This window comes from Chironomus tepperi, unplaced genomic scaffold (assembly GCF_022539635.2).
Source record: "Chironomus tepperi strain 1889 unplaced genomic scaffold, CSIRO-AGI_Ctep_v1 contig_161, whole genome shotgun sequence".
NCBI lineage: Eukaryota > Metazoa > Arthropoda > Insecta > Diptera > Chironomidae > Chironomus > Chironomus tepperi.
In genome coordinates this window covers 1,147,863-1,163,119 of record NW_027226283.1, presented here as the reverse complement: position 1 = coordinate 1,163,119, position 15,257 = coordinate 1,147,863, and the positions used below count along the sequence as shown (strand labels likewise).

Sequence of the window (15,257 nt, the reverse complement as noted above, 5' to 3'; positions counted from 1 at the left end):
TACATTAAAACCGAACCTAATGGAGTTGCCAGATTAGCTACTACACATCAATACTGCAATTAGGTTATGTGCTGTATACTTGAGCTTATATGTCCATAATATAGATTTAAGAATTATTGTTAAGTTTAAAAATCGTAGCGCTTTAAGAGTTCTTTTATGTAACGTTGTCGCTCGATTTAAGAGGAAGGATGAATAAATAATAAAAATCCCCATAGGATTTTTATTTTAAAAAAAAAAAAAAAAAAAAAAAAAGGTTTGCATATTTGTAACAGTTCTTGAGGATGCTCAAAAATAGCCAAGACCATACAAGACGTTACGAAGCATCGGAAAAACGCCATTTCTAAGGCTATGATCTTTCATTCATTTAATCTATAATTTTAAGTATGTGAGAACATCAACATTCAATAAATTCTGTAGACACTCATGTTATCCGCTTAAAATGACTTCATGGCTATTGAATGATTTTTAGTGGCTTAAAAATTGTATATAATTTGTGACTATTTTAACGATGCTCAATGTATAAAGAAGAGAATTCCAAGTATACTTAAATAAATAAAATTATATACTCAGATTTAATTACTAGTATCAGAATATAATATAAGATTAGTAAAATGAAGTATATTCAGTATATCGACTTGACATTTTTATTATCAAATTATAAAAAGAATTAAATACGAAAACGATGAAAAGAAATTGAAAAGTGGAAGAGATGAAAAGTATAAATTTTTATATCTCAAAGGTAAATTCATAAATATTATGATGAGCGTTAAATGAATATTTCACACTTTTATTGCATGTGTTCATTGCTTTAAATGAATTCCAACTTTAGTGCAAAAAATTTTAGTATGCGATTTTTATGCTTATAAATCTTTAAAAAATAAAAATATATATATATATATATATATATATATAAGAAGAGTGAACCTTGCACGCTATTTAGAGTTACAGATTTGTATGTATGTGACTTTTGCGAAGGAGAAAAACAACAAAGCAGAAACCCGACCGGCACACATTCAAACGTACCCAACAATGCACTGAAACCTCAGAAATCAAGTTCTCAAGTAGCAATCATACGGCAAAAACTACCCAATTTGCTTATTGACTGTCACTTAACTCTTGATATACTAACGTATCAGATCCATGTTGACAACATTTAATATGTGCTGATCGGGCGAAACTCTTCCCATTTAACAAATAGCGAAAATAAAAAAGACATTTATAACATTTTTTTTGTAATTTCAATCGAATTTAATCATATTTTATTTATACGTTGTCCTTTTTGTATGTATTCCCAATCCTAACTTGTGCGAAAGTCGGGAAATACGCTGTACACATGGTAACTTTTTTTATATCACTAAATTAAAACGAATTAACCTAAAAAAAATTAATCTAGACACCTATCGTCGATTATTCCAACTTAATGGTGTCATCTTACCAAAATCGGATGAACTTATACCAGAATTAGCAAATTGGTTAAAGGAATTCAACAAGCTATTGTTGAATGAATAAGAATCATTTTGAATGGCAAGGAAATCATCAAGCGCATTAAATGACTTTGATGTAGCATGAAATGCAGCTTGATGATGGTGGTAAAATGATGAAAGCTGAGGTGATATACCTACAGAAATGCCAGAACTATTGCCAGAGGAACTATTTAAGCTAGAATTATGTGATGTGTTTGGTGATTGGCTTATACTACTAGTATTTGATAAGTTCAATTTGGTTTTATCATTGCTGATGGGTGAAGTGGGTTCAGGATTAGGTTTTAAATTAGAATTAATTAAATTAGAATTATTATTATTACTACTACTACCACTAATTAAGAAGCTTGTATTGATGGAAGATGAATATGATTCGAGATGCAATTTAACCAATTGCAATAAATCATTTTCATTTGTTAATGTAGAAAAGGATTGATTAGTTTTTGATAAAAGAGCATGCGTATCAATAAACAGGATATCAAGTAACTTACCAGTGGTAAATAAAACTATTGCTTTTAGACATGAATATTCTGCCGAATCGACATGTAATGCTTTGAGTTTTTCAACTTGTTCCTGAAATATTCTTATGTGATCCATAAATGCAACAACTCGATCGGCAGCCATTGGTGACGCGTGGAGACCGGCTGCAGCCAAAAGTGGAGCTACATGAAGGGGCATTGAGCATTGTGATGCATTAAGAACGAATAGCTCTGACCATACTAAACGTAGTAATGCTACTTGATCAGTGACTTGTAAATCGGGGAAAAATGGTATATTTCGAGCCCATTCAACAGCAGAAAAGAGCAAACGTGCTGCCAATTCACATATATTATCAATACCCATAATATTGTTTGTTTGCATACACGTTTGACCGTATCGGGAAGTGGGATAAGGTTCGGCTCGTAACAATAAAGATATGTAAGAACTAAGGTAAGAATGCCCGTTAAAACCACACATTCCAGCGGCGTCACCATTTGTCAAATATTGTCCATGCATTCCTGGGATTGGTGGTTGAGTTGGTGGTACGCGACCTCTCTGCACAGCTATAGAATAAAAGAAAGATGAAAAAAAAATAAAGTATGTAATTAGAGAAACTTTTCAATTTAACAAATTGTATTAGTAAAATTAAAGCAAGAATATCATTTGCGATATAATTTAAAATGATAAAGGCTAACACCGACTCGGGGGTAATTTTGTTTACCGCATTCGCATTCGCATTCACAAGAATATATTCACTAAAAGAATTACAAAAATTGCATATTTTTCACTTTGTAATTGTCTGTAGAAACCAAATTTGAATAAATATAAAATAAAATGTTTATTATGTCTATAATGATCACATAATTTCCGTATTAAAAAATATGAAAATCCATTTTTATAAGAAAAGCAATCAGAAAGCAATTTTTTTTTTTCTTTAGATTACTTATACTCATTACGTTTATGAGTAAAGAGTAAATTATTAACCTTTTGGTTACTAATTTGTTTTGTGTTTGCCGTAACATTTGACCCTCCTGATCCGTTGGTTTCATTTCGCGGTACTTACAAGTTTTTTCAATCTAAAGTTCAAAATTGACCGTATGATAATTTGCATAAGTATTAGTTAGATAGAAAAAACTTGAATTAATTTTTTTTAAAGTATCCCGTTAAAATTTAATGATTCAATTCCATTAACTTAATGATAATAAAGATCATCACCATATCTTCCATTTTCCTGTACTTATAATCATATATGAGAAAAATTGATTTTAATTTTTCGTTACTTACTGGCAATGTCCATTTATAAAAAACATCATTAGCTTATGCATAGGCCAAAGATTATTGTCGTCGAATCAAAATCATTAAGATCAGTGCATTTAAATAAAATTAAAGTGTTATTAACCTATTAAACTCAATCTGAACAGCGACAAAACTAAAGTCCGAGCGACACAAATGAAGAAGGTTCCTTTTATTAGCTTTGCTAAGCTTCTTCAAGTGGAAGTCGTCTTCGTTTGGCATCCATATGACTGGAAGTCACAATAGGAATAGATTCTTTCTAGTTGTGACTTCTTAAGTAACACAAATGCACGCCGCTTTTAATTGGCATCCAAATGTCTGTCAAAAATAGATGGCATGCATTTGTGTCGCTCGGGAGTCAATCAGAAAACATAAATTTTTGCCAATCATAAATATACCATAAGTAATGATGAAATGAAGATCCGCAAAAATGAGCCATAACTAATTTATCATTATAATTTTCTCCCATTATATGTATATTCGAATCAATCACAATTTTCAAAGAGAAATAAAATTGTGCTCCGCTGAAATCAATTTTTTTATGATGATGACCACAAAATTGCTATTATTATCACACTTCAATCCACTTATTGGAAACACTTTGATTCTTATTTTCTTTTTGTTATAATCATCTTGTTTAAAGTCGGACAAAGGAATTTGCATAAGAATAAAAAAAAAATTTGGGCTGACTGGATGTTTCTTATTTATGAGTGATGTAATCACTTGGTAAGCAATTAATCATGTATGTACATTTTTAATTAAAATAAGTCATTGTCCTCAACGAAATGCTTTTGCTTAACAATGACATTATGTTTTTTTTCATATTTTCTTTTATCTTAATCTTCTTTCTCTACATCAATCAGCAGCAATGCCACAAGCTATAGCTATGCAAAAAAATACATACAAATTACATTGACTTTTTTTGGTATTTTTTTCGATTCCCGAATTCATTTAATCGAGACGGTCTTTTTTTCTATCATCATATTTTTAGAATCTGTTCGTTTATTTGTCATGCAGTAAGTATAAATTCATCGTTATGTTCATTTCCCTTTTTTTACTTCTCTTTTTTTGTGTACAAAGAAACTGATGGAAATAAATATGCACGTTTTGGGTAAAAGAAAAATATACGACAGAAATAAGAATGTACCATATAGGAAATTTCGTTGAAAAGCCGTTAACACGACGTGCAATTTTTTTTTTCTTCTTTCCTTCTTTTGCACGAGCTTTACGAATACTTTTTTTTTGTTACTAAGAATTCTCAAAAAATTTCGTGTGATTTACTGTAAAAGATAAAAATGCAGAAAGTAGAATAAATAAAAAAATGAAAGAATGTAACACAAAATAGAAACGGCAAGAAGCCTCTTGATAGGAACCCTTACAAAATCTTTTAAGACAAGTCTTTCATTTGCACTTCTGATCCGATTTTTTGTTCATGATTCATTCTTAGTCTTAAAAAACTGAGCATTTTCTGTCTTGCGCCGAATGTATATATACATACATCTGTCTTAATGGTTTTGTTAATTCTACATTGTTTTTGTGCACCTTAATTAATTGATACATTTCACAGTTAACCAATATATTCAAACACCGATTGTAAGGAATAAGATTTTCATAATCACACGGTAAATATGTTGTGACTTTATTTACTGATATTTTGAATAACTTTTTACTTACATTTTGGATGTTGAATCGCTGTTGAATCATTGGACATAAAAATTTTAGAAACGTGCGAGAAAAAAATAAAGTTTTAGTAAAAATTCTGATTTGGAAAATATTCGAAAATGTTTTTCTAATTTTTTTTTTTCTATTGCACAGTTCGTTATATTAATGTATTCAATATTTGTAGGAGCTGAAGTGGATAGTTGGCGCTGAAGTGTTTTTGCGCATGACATTGTTAATGGCGATCTAACGATCTTGGGTTCAAATGTGAGAAGGATATTTGACACTTTTAAAACCTTTGATTCTAGGAATGAAGCTTCCGTCTGTCTAAGTTCATTAATGAGAGGATTCGATCCTGTTGAAAATCTTAAATGCTTTGCTTTAGAATGAACTCATATGTTGAAACTTCGAAGCAAATCTCCACCAGAATTGGTTGGATTTTTGAATTTTGGACTCTAAAAGTGTAAAAAGACATCTCCACTAGAGTCCATACTACAAAAGTTCAAAAGGCAACTTCACTGCACTCAATTGGAGAAGCTTACATATGGAGATCTACCAACTCTAGTTTCTACACATTGTCCTAAGGAGTGAAGACATCTCTTTAATAATATGCCTATGTTAGCCAACAATGAATAACATAAAGCACAAGAAAAAACGTGTGAATGTAAGTTTTACAGACTAGATGCCGTTCTTAAAAACTTAGTATAAAAGGTAACATTTAAACGCCACTTTTTGTTTAAAAAAACTTTTCAAAAACAAATTGTTTTTACATTAACATTATTTCCATAAAAATTTCATGAATACTTGCTTGTCTGATGCACGAATTCGTATATCCATTCGATGCATACAGAGACACTCGTTTTTAGTGCAATTTTTGCGAAATATTCGAGATGTGCAAAATTTCATTAGAATTTTGTGAAGCAAGGGACATCGTTCAGAAATGATGTCCGTCAATCAATATTTCTTGAATATAGTTCCATTAAATGGACATGGATATCTCAAGGAAACGATTACAGTGTTGTCCAAAAACTTTTGTGCCACGACACACCTTGATGGTAGGCTACAAACAAAATCGCACATAGCTTAAGGTTCATGGGATGACATGGATGTACCGTGGCACACAATTTGGACAACACTGCCTTAGAAAGATGGCTAGCGAATTCAAATATTGGAATATTGGTTGCTTGAAATCCATGAAATATTATAAATTGATTTATGGACAAATTGATTCTCAAAAGACTGTATTAATATGATAAATTATTAAATTATTCAAGATTAAATAATAATAATAATAATAATCGGATTACATTAAAGAAAATGCAATATTACATATAGGAACAGTAAAATATGTATGCTTGTCGGTAAAAAAAGAAACCAGCACATCGCTCAAATTAAAGTTTACACTTAGATACTAGACAGAAAAAGTAAAAGAATTCTTTGAAAATGAAAGGTTAATTTGTGATCAACGAAAGGGCAACTCAAATGGTAATCATAAGTAACGCGTAAATGAAAACAAACGTCGAACATAATAGCATTCAATTTTAATTGAATTGAATTAAAAATGGGAAAAGAAATGTGTGTGAGGTCTCTACGTACAGAAAATTAAGTATGAAAACAAGTAAAAGAAGATATTTTTGAATATCATGCCCATTTTTTAAATGAAATTAATGCTATTTTGTGAGTGATAGATAGTAATGAACATTCAAATATTACAAAAAATCAAAAAACGAATGTGTTAAGGTAACAAGATGTGTTTATGATCATTTATCTTGTTTTCTTCTTTTAAAAAATATATTCATGTCTTATTCAATGCTTTTCAACAGAAATAAACCATTACACATAACATATTTTGAGAATGCAGAGGAATTGAAATTTAATATTTACAAAGAATTAGTTTATAGTAATGTGTAGATATTTTTCACGATAAAACATTAAACAAACGTGCGAGTACTAAATTTGTGAAAAATATTAACGCAAAATCATCTTTGTTGGTTTTTTTCACTGATGAAGGTTTGTGCTTAAATGACCTTTCGCTGAACTCTGCTGTACTATATGCGAATTTGGAGAAATTTAACTAGTTATTTTAGCTAATATCTAACAAACAATCAGCATACGCATTTAACTGTGCGTATTCACGTGTATACTCAATCAAAATGATGAGGCATGCTCAATTTTGTGAGCATAATCATGAACATGCTCCTTGTCTGTTTGGGAATATTAGAGTAAATCAGTAAAATTGAAAATGTTTGAGTATACTCATGAGTATGCTTATTTAGGTGGACATGTTCATTGTCTGTTATGTCTGTATTTGCATAGCAGCTGCTCCAGATAGTCTACTAAGCTAGGTACAACTCAATAATTCTAAGTGTCTACCATTATTTTTTAATAATTACACGATCGACACAAATGAAGAAACTTCCGACATGGATACTTTAAGCTTCCGTTATCAAATGGAAGCCACTTCCATGGGGAGGCCAAATAGAAACGACTTCCTTATTTATGTCGCTAATGGTACCCAATTGAGAGACTCATTCCTATTTACAAATCTAGGCTTTATCAGAAGTTATAATTTAAATCACATCTGCAGTTGAAAAGTCATTCCTTCCTTGTTTGTCGATTGTGATCTTAATATTGACATTTTAATTTCTTCACCCAAGGTCATAGAGTATTGATTATTACAAAAAAAAAGTTAGTTCTTTATTTATTATCAAACAAAAAGATTCACGTGCCCCTTTGTTAAAAAATAAAAAAAAAAGTAGTAAACATTTAATGAAAAAGATTATATGTATGTCCCGGTTTTTTATGTATCTACCTCAGGCAGCATCCCTAACACATGATCAATCTTTAAATTCTTCTTTGTTAAGCGGAACTTCCTTATGGCACAGACTTCTTTTGACCCCTTGTTTCACCTCTTTTGTGCGTTCAAAACCTTTCGGTTTGTTTATAATTTTTATGAGTTAAATTCTCTGTGTTTGTTACTCTCAATATAGGTACACATTGAAAAGATTATTCTTTGTAGATGATGGATTTGAATTCATAATAGAATCATTTTGAAGAATTCTATTATAACATTAAGAAGAAAGGTTTACGTAACAATATTTTGATCATATCATTAGATGACGATGAGTTGGTTGAGATAAATGTTATGTGTACATAGTCCAATTGTAAGCATTTAAAGGAACTGTGAAGTTAAAGATAATTATATATCCAAAATAACATTAATGAACAGCAGAAATGGAAAGTACATGATATCACGTTTGTCTTATGAATTGTTCTCAATCTTTACCATAAACAGAAAACGTGAAAGATGAACACAATCCATCTAAAAATCTCTTTTAATTTAATTTTTTCGTACACAAGTCTAATCTTATTATTCATTCCACATCATCATCATCATATGGTTAAGGAAAAAAATGGAAAGCTGAATAATATTGTTGGTATTATGATTTTGAAGACTTTTATCGTTTTATGTTTCTCTTTGTAAGCATATATACATATATATGTTATTGAAAGAGTGTAAAGCGAATAATATTAATTTGAGGGAATTTTTCAAAACATTCTTTTTAACGCAAAAATCGGCCCTCCTTCATTGTTCAAAGTTACGTTATATATTGCATGTGCAGTGTGAGAAAATTGTTCTTCGGTTTGAAAATGAGTTGTAAATTTTTGAATTTAAATTCTTAAATTGTATGAGAAAAAAGAAGCAACTTATTGAACCCTTCCTTAATATCTAGCAAGACATTTTACTGACCACTGGTCAAACCAGTAAACCAGTAATACAATTTTCTTGATGAATACCTGATTCCCCTAGTGAATTTGTGAGAATTCTTTTTTATAGTCATCTAGCATGCTACAACGTTCCTTCAAATCCTTCAAATCGTATTAGAATGTTCACAAAAATATAATATGCAAATCATAAAAGTGATGAGATCTAAGAGAAAAGTATCACTCTTTATAAAACAGGACGTGACCATATGAGGTCTAAATATTTTAATAATTTGCTTTTGTCTTGCACAATAGCCTAATACAAGATGAAATAAGAGAGTGCATTGGAAAAAGGTCATGTTGTAAGTTCAGGTAATCTTTATGTATCATCATACATCTTTAATACCTTTTTGTCCTAAGGAAGTAATCGAATAACGAAACACTATTCTTTGTAGTGGAATTAGCCAAATTAAGATCGCTACTATAAACTTTTGTAAAGAGATATTTTATAAGAAATCCGATACTTTATACTCATTTTCATCAAAACGGATAGCGTGAAATGAGAAAATATGATTTCTTATGGTACTCTTCTTATGTACAGGTATACAATACTATTCCATATGCAGCTTAATTATTCAAATTCTTTATGCAAATTTTTCAAACATTACATTTTACTTCTTTCTTGAAGGAATAATCAATTACCGAAAAAAAAGAACGTAATAATGATTTAAAGGCCAAGAAACGTTGTCGTCTACGTGTGAAAATATTTTCAATAATTTATGTCCTTTTAGGAACTTTTTATAGTAATAATGTTTCAACCCTAAATCAAAAAAACTTTCAGCACCAACATTCCCTTAAGTATAAGGTTTTATCATTTAAAACGATTAAGGTGAAGGGGTTGAAAGGGATTGTCATTTGACTGTGCTGTATTTTGAGTGAAGTTAAAGCATGTTTGCTGATTTCATAAGCGAGTCACCTTCCTTTGCTTAAGGATTTATTTAAGAAAAAGATGAGATTATTGAGAGAGGCCATGGATCATATATGATCTGTAAGTAAGCATGAGATCAATGTCCATTGAAGGAAATTCAATTAATCACAAAGCAATAAAATCAATTTTGGTAAGTTGTATAACTCAAACATGTCATATCCCAGAAAATGTCACATGATTCCATTTCCATGAATCTCAATGACTTTAAAATAAATTGGAAAAATAATATTAATGATTGCTTTCCTTGTCTTTAATGAATGTCTTTTGTTATTCCTTGTGTACAATTTCTCCAGGTCCCAAGAAACAGTGAATTATTTACCATCTTTTTCTGTTGCGTACGTATGAAAAACAAATATTTGAATATTTGTAAAAAGGAGGAATGAAAGAAAGAAGAAATGAAATTTCTCCTGTATATTTAGGTATATTTGACCGTTTTCATATATGCATCGATCATTTGTTAGAAGAACATGTCCTGTAATCCTGAACCTTTTTTTGATCGTTCAAACAAAACATAACGATTGTATATGATTTATAGTTTATAATCTAAGTGAAAAGACCAAGTCTTTCCTTTTTTCTGTTTCCTTTACTCCTCGTCTGCATAATGTTCCTCATAATAAAATAAATTTATTTTTCAAAAGAATGACCACTGGTCAATGAATAGAAAATTTGGTTTTTAATTTATGTAAGGATGAGAAATTTTGAATATTGTAAGGGGTTTCGTGTGAATCTAAGACACTATTTACGATATTGCTTTAGACAACAAACAAGTTTTTATGCTATGGACTGAGACTGGCTATGACAAAAAAATTTTAAAACATTTTTTTCGGAATCAAAAAAAATTAACCGTTATTCATAAGCATATGTTTTATATTCCATAAGTCTTGTAATGTCCACAAAATAATTTTGCAGACGGTTAAAAATGTTTATGGATGTTAGTAAAGTACAGAGAGAGGAAAAAAGAGTTATTACTTTTGTGTAAAAAATCTTTCTTTATAACACTAAAAAATTATTACCTTTAATCATATTTGAAGCCTTAAAGTGCTTGTGTGAAATTCCTATGTATATCCATACATATTATATACCTACAATATTATATTTATGTACTTGATTGTAATTGAAAATTTAATAAAATGAAAAATAATTTATAGGCATTCAATAAATTTTTAAGTGATGCTTAGTCATATATTGAATACTGAAAGCGGTTGCGTAATTCTTTTCTTGTCTTCCTTTTCTATTGATTTCATAGCACGTGTATAAAACCACTTGAGTGAGAGAAAAGAGCTATACTAAACATACTAATGGCTGACCTCAATGTAAAGCGAAATATCAATAAACGTCAATTAATAATCCATAAACAAGTGATTAACAAAAAAATTGTGAGAAAAGAACTTTATAATTTCTAAAGACATTGCCTCACTACATATTATAATCTTTCTCTCTTGCTTGGCCTTTACAATGCATAATATTGTACAGCTCGTGGTATGTGTACATTATACATATTAGAAACATAAGAAATAATAATAAAATAAAATAAAAATTGATGATAGTAAAAATGATGGACATGAAGCTGAAGATTAAAACACTTAACGTTCTTTTATCCGTTCGAACATCGCATTACACACTTTTTTGCCATCATTGCCATCAATTGAAATTGCACTGTCATGACATTCCATTTATAAGGAAAGTCATCGATTGGCATCGTTAGATAGAAGCCTAGAAATCGTAAATATAAGTATGTATCAAATAAAATTTTTGACACAACACATTCCCTTATTGTTATAAAGAAATTTCTTTTATTGTTTTTTATATACATACACATTCCTAACACAGATTTTTTTGACGCATACTATACATTGTGTTCTTTATTCTTTCATTCTTTATCGCATCATAGAAAGTCATAGCCTTAAATCATCATCAATCGAATTATTCTTCTTAAACAACTAAAAGAGAGAATAAATTTACCCAAAAGATTATATTTATCCATAATACATTTCAATGAATTTATATTGTACTTTGTGTGTACTGTATATATACCTGAACTTGAGATAAGATACAGTGAAGGAACAAAAAAAAACTATTTTGCATAACGAAACAAAAGAAAACACACTCAGATATTTTTATGTAATGTGTTTTCATGCGAGTGTGTTTCTAGTGAGAATAATAGGATGTTATGTCATTATAGAAAACGATCTCTTGGGCACGAACATGAATGCAAGAATAAACGGGACATTAAAAGGGTTAAAAGGATGAGGGCAACAAAGGATATAGATGAGAGACAAAAAAAAATCTTAGTGAAATATTGCAAAATTATATTTTATCAATTAGGGATGCTTCCTTCTAATATTTTAATACTAATGATAAAAAATCTGGCAACGTCTTGAATATAAAGATGCCGTCGGATCTTTTTTCTTGTAGAAAATATTATTCATTCTTAGGAAATTATCGTCAATACGTTCACATAAGTGAAACATAAAGGAGAATCAGATAACTGCCCAGCCAAACTTTTTTTTTCTCTTTATTGTGCTTATTGAAAATTTTTTCTTTCTTTTCTTCTCTCTTAATAATAAGAAAACTATCCAAGGATGCCTGATTCAAAGCGCCTTTTATTGAGCCATAAAATTTTGTAATCCTATTGCATGAATCACGGAACTTAAAGGTCGTATAACGTTAACGGTTATTTGCAAGGATTAATATTTTCATTCTGAATATTTAGTAATTTAATGGCAGGGATATAGCCCCTCCTGTTTTTGAGAAATGTCACAAAAATTAACCGGTCAAAGGTCAATAGAATCTTGATCATCTTCTATACTGATGAGTCATGGATTAAAAATAATAACGAGAATATCACCCAGATAAAATAGAATTATTACCGCTATAGCTTTAATAATAATGCTCACTGAGAATCGAACAAAGGTGTTTATATTGTACACATAGATGTTTATTTTTTGAGGTTAGCATTAATGATGGAAGAGTGTAATCATAAGAAATTTATATAGGAACTATGTTAACATTAAATTTATCATTAAAATATAATTTGCAATTCTACTTCCTTCTTTTTATTAACTTCCCATTTTACTTCCGAGAAATAATAAAAAAAGTCTCAATTAAGAACATCACCATATATGAATCATGTTGATGATAATGGTAATGATAATGGAAGTGAAGGAAATGAAACGTTATGAAAAAAAATCAAGAAGAATCAATATCAAAAAAAAAAAAACTTCTTTAACATGATTGTTTCATAAAGATGGAAATCACATACTGACAAAGATTAAACATAGACGTTAGAAAATATTATTCCCTTATGTGATGTGTACAGTTTAAGAAGAGGAACAAAACAATATTTGTGTAATAATATTTGAAAGATCTATCAAATAAAATTGATGATCTGTCAGAGGAATTAACCTATACATAATGTACGAAAGAAATGAAATTCATCATTTATCATTCATTTTTAGCGCATTTTTCACAGCTTGTAAGCGCTCGTCACATATAAACATTATATTTTTCTACCCGAGAAATCACGTGAATGCGATGCTCTCTGCAATTCTCTATTGAATAAATTAACTCATCAACGGCAGATGCAAAAAACAATCTTGCAAATTGTTTTAAATTTTTTCATACATTCCTCTTCGGTTCTGTCTTTATTTTTTTTGTAAAATTAAAATTAACTTACCTTCACGTCGCATTCCCATCTTGAGGCACTTTCGTAATCTACAATATTGACATTGGTTTCGATGGTGTTGATCTATTGGACAGTTTCGATTTCCCCGACATGAATATGTAAGATTTCGTCGCACTGATCGTTTGAAAAATGACTTGCAACCTATAAATGAACAAGAAGAAATTATTGTTAGTTAACATATCCAATGAAATGTAATAGATAGTCATATACATAAAGTGCTGCTAAAAGAAGAAAAAAATCGATTAAATTTTTACTTGTTTATGTATTCCTTAACTAATTTAAGGTATCACATCGTTACTTAAATTACATGTTTACTCAACATTTTGTTTGCTTAAGAACAATATCAAAATCTTTTTGTATGTTTCAGGTTATACATGAAATGTTGAGTGTTAATAATAATTATGTATTACACACAATGATATTATCGCTCTACTTCATTAAATTTCCTTTAACTTGATGTTTATATGTGAAAAGGGTTCACAGACATTGAGCATATAATTAATTTTTTTTTCTTACTCTTATTCTCGCTTTTAACTTTTAAATATTTGTCTCGTTAAAGTTATGTATGTACATAGGTAAACAAAAATATTCGAAAAATTCCACGTGCAAAATTCATTAATAAGTTCCATATCGCACATTACAATGTTAAGAAAAAGATACTTAAGATTTGTACTTAATTTAATGTATGTAATGGAATGTACAGAGTTCTAGGGTTTGGCTCATTGGAATTTCGTTCAAGATGAATATAATCATAATCTACGGAACCTGGAAATATGCTTTATTTTTTTTCGAAAAGATGCATCATAATGAAATAACATTATGTATTGCATGTATGTATAATTTTCATGTTTCGCCGTGCTTTATGGACATTTGTTTTAGCATATAGGGCAATGTATACTGCTCATATCTTCTAATAAAAGACTATGGTCTGCAGAATAACTGAAAATTTATGTTTGAATTTATGTTCTTTCATCCACAAGTTCAATGTTATTTTTTTTTGAATGATTTTCTCATGCAACTGTGTTTAGGCATCGCAAATTAATAGTATCTCTGCACATGAGAGATGAAAGAATCGCAACTAAAACTGTTCTTTCTCTTTGCTTCAAAATGCACGAAATCGTGGCCTGTAGTAGATGAAAATTAGGTGGAAACGATATAAAGAGAAATGAAAATAAATCATCACAAAAACCATATAAATTATTGATACTACAAGTTCGCTTTTCTATCTTAGCAGCATAAAAACAATGTGAAATACAGACTGTACAGTACCTACAAATTGAACACAACGAAAAAATATTTTTCATATTTCAGCGATTTTTTTTTCATACTTTTTCGCGGAAGAATGTATAGGTGTACTCTTAACATATTTATAAATAACATAGTGTAGAAGCATTAACCATATTAACCATAACAGAATCATAAGTGCATAAGCGCAAAGAGAAATAATTGCAAGAAAAAACTGCACATCATGTTCATGTACTAGTTCTACCGAAAAAATACGAAGTATACAATAAATTCCGTTTTAATTTGATTTCACAGTGTCTTAATTATGTGCTCGCTTTAATTATAATTTGTAGGGTAGAACAATACCACTCCGAGTAGTAGAACATTAACTTTAATTTTAATTGCTCTAGTTTATAAGTCTTATCATTTATTAACATCGGGTGCATACACAGAATTATAAGAACTATTTTGTAATTTGTCACAGAGGAGAGAAAAAATTTTTTTCATTCAATTACGACAACGATTACAATGTCTTCTTATCACGCCATCTCAATTAATAAAAGTTTCATACAGTTGCTCACAACTTCTCTAACAATCTCCTATATTTAATGTAATTCAATTCAGTCATTCTCGAACAACGTATTTCCCGCTAAAATTTGCCATTATTTTTTGGAAATATTCAATTCCATTTGAATTTTAAAAGAGGGTAGAATGCAAATTCAGGGAGCTAAACCTGAAATAC

General features: G+C 29.6%; 1 protein-coding gene across 2 annotated transcripts in view; it reads right to left on the bottom strand.

Annotated features, from left to right (window-relative positions):
- svp (COUP transcription factor 2) overlaps window positions 1-15,257 on the bottom strand; it is a 30,862-nt gene that overhangs the window by 12,922 nt on the left and 2,683 nt on the right. The window contains exons 2-4 of one of the 2 annotated variants that reach the window (XM_070637036.1): window positions 13,283-13,432; window positions 4,929-4,946; window positions 1,973-2,524 (exon numbers count right to left, since the gene is read on the bottom strand). In XM_070637036.1, the coding sequence (XP_070493137.1) occupies window positions 1,973-2,524; window positions 4,929-4,946; window positions 13,283-13,432 (720 nt within the window). The remainder of the gene's footprint in view (window positions 1-1,972; window positions 2,525-4,928; window positions 4,947-13,282; window positions 13,433-15,257) is intronic. The other variant, XM_070637037.1, reaches the window with a different exon arrangement.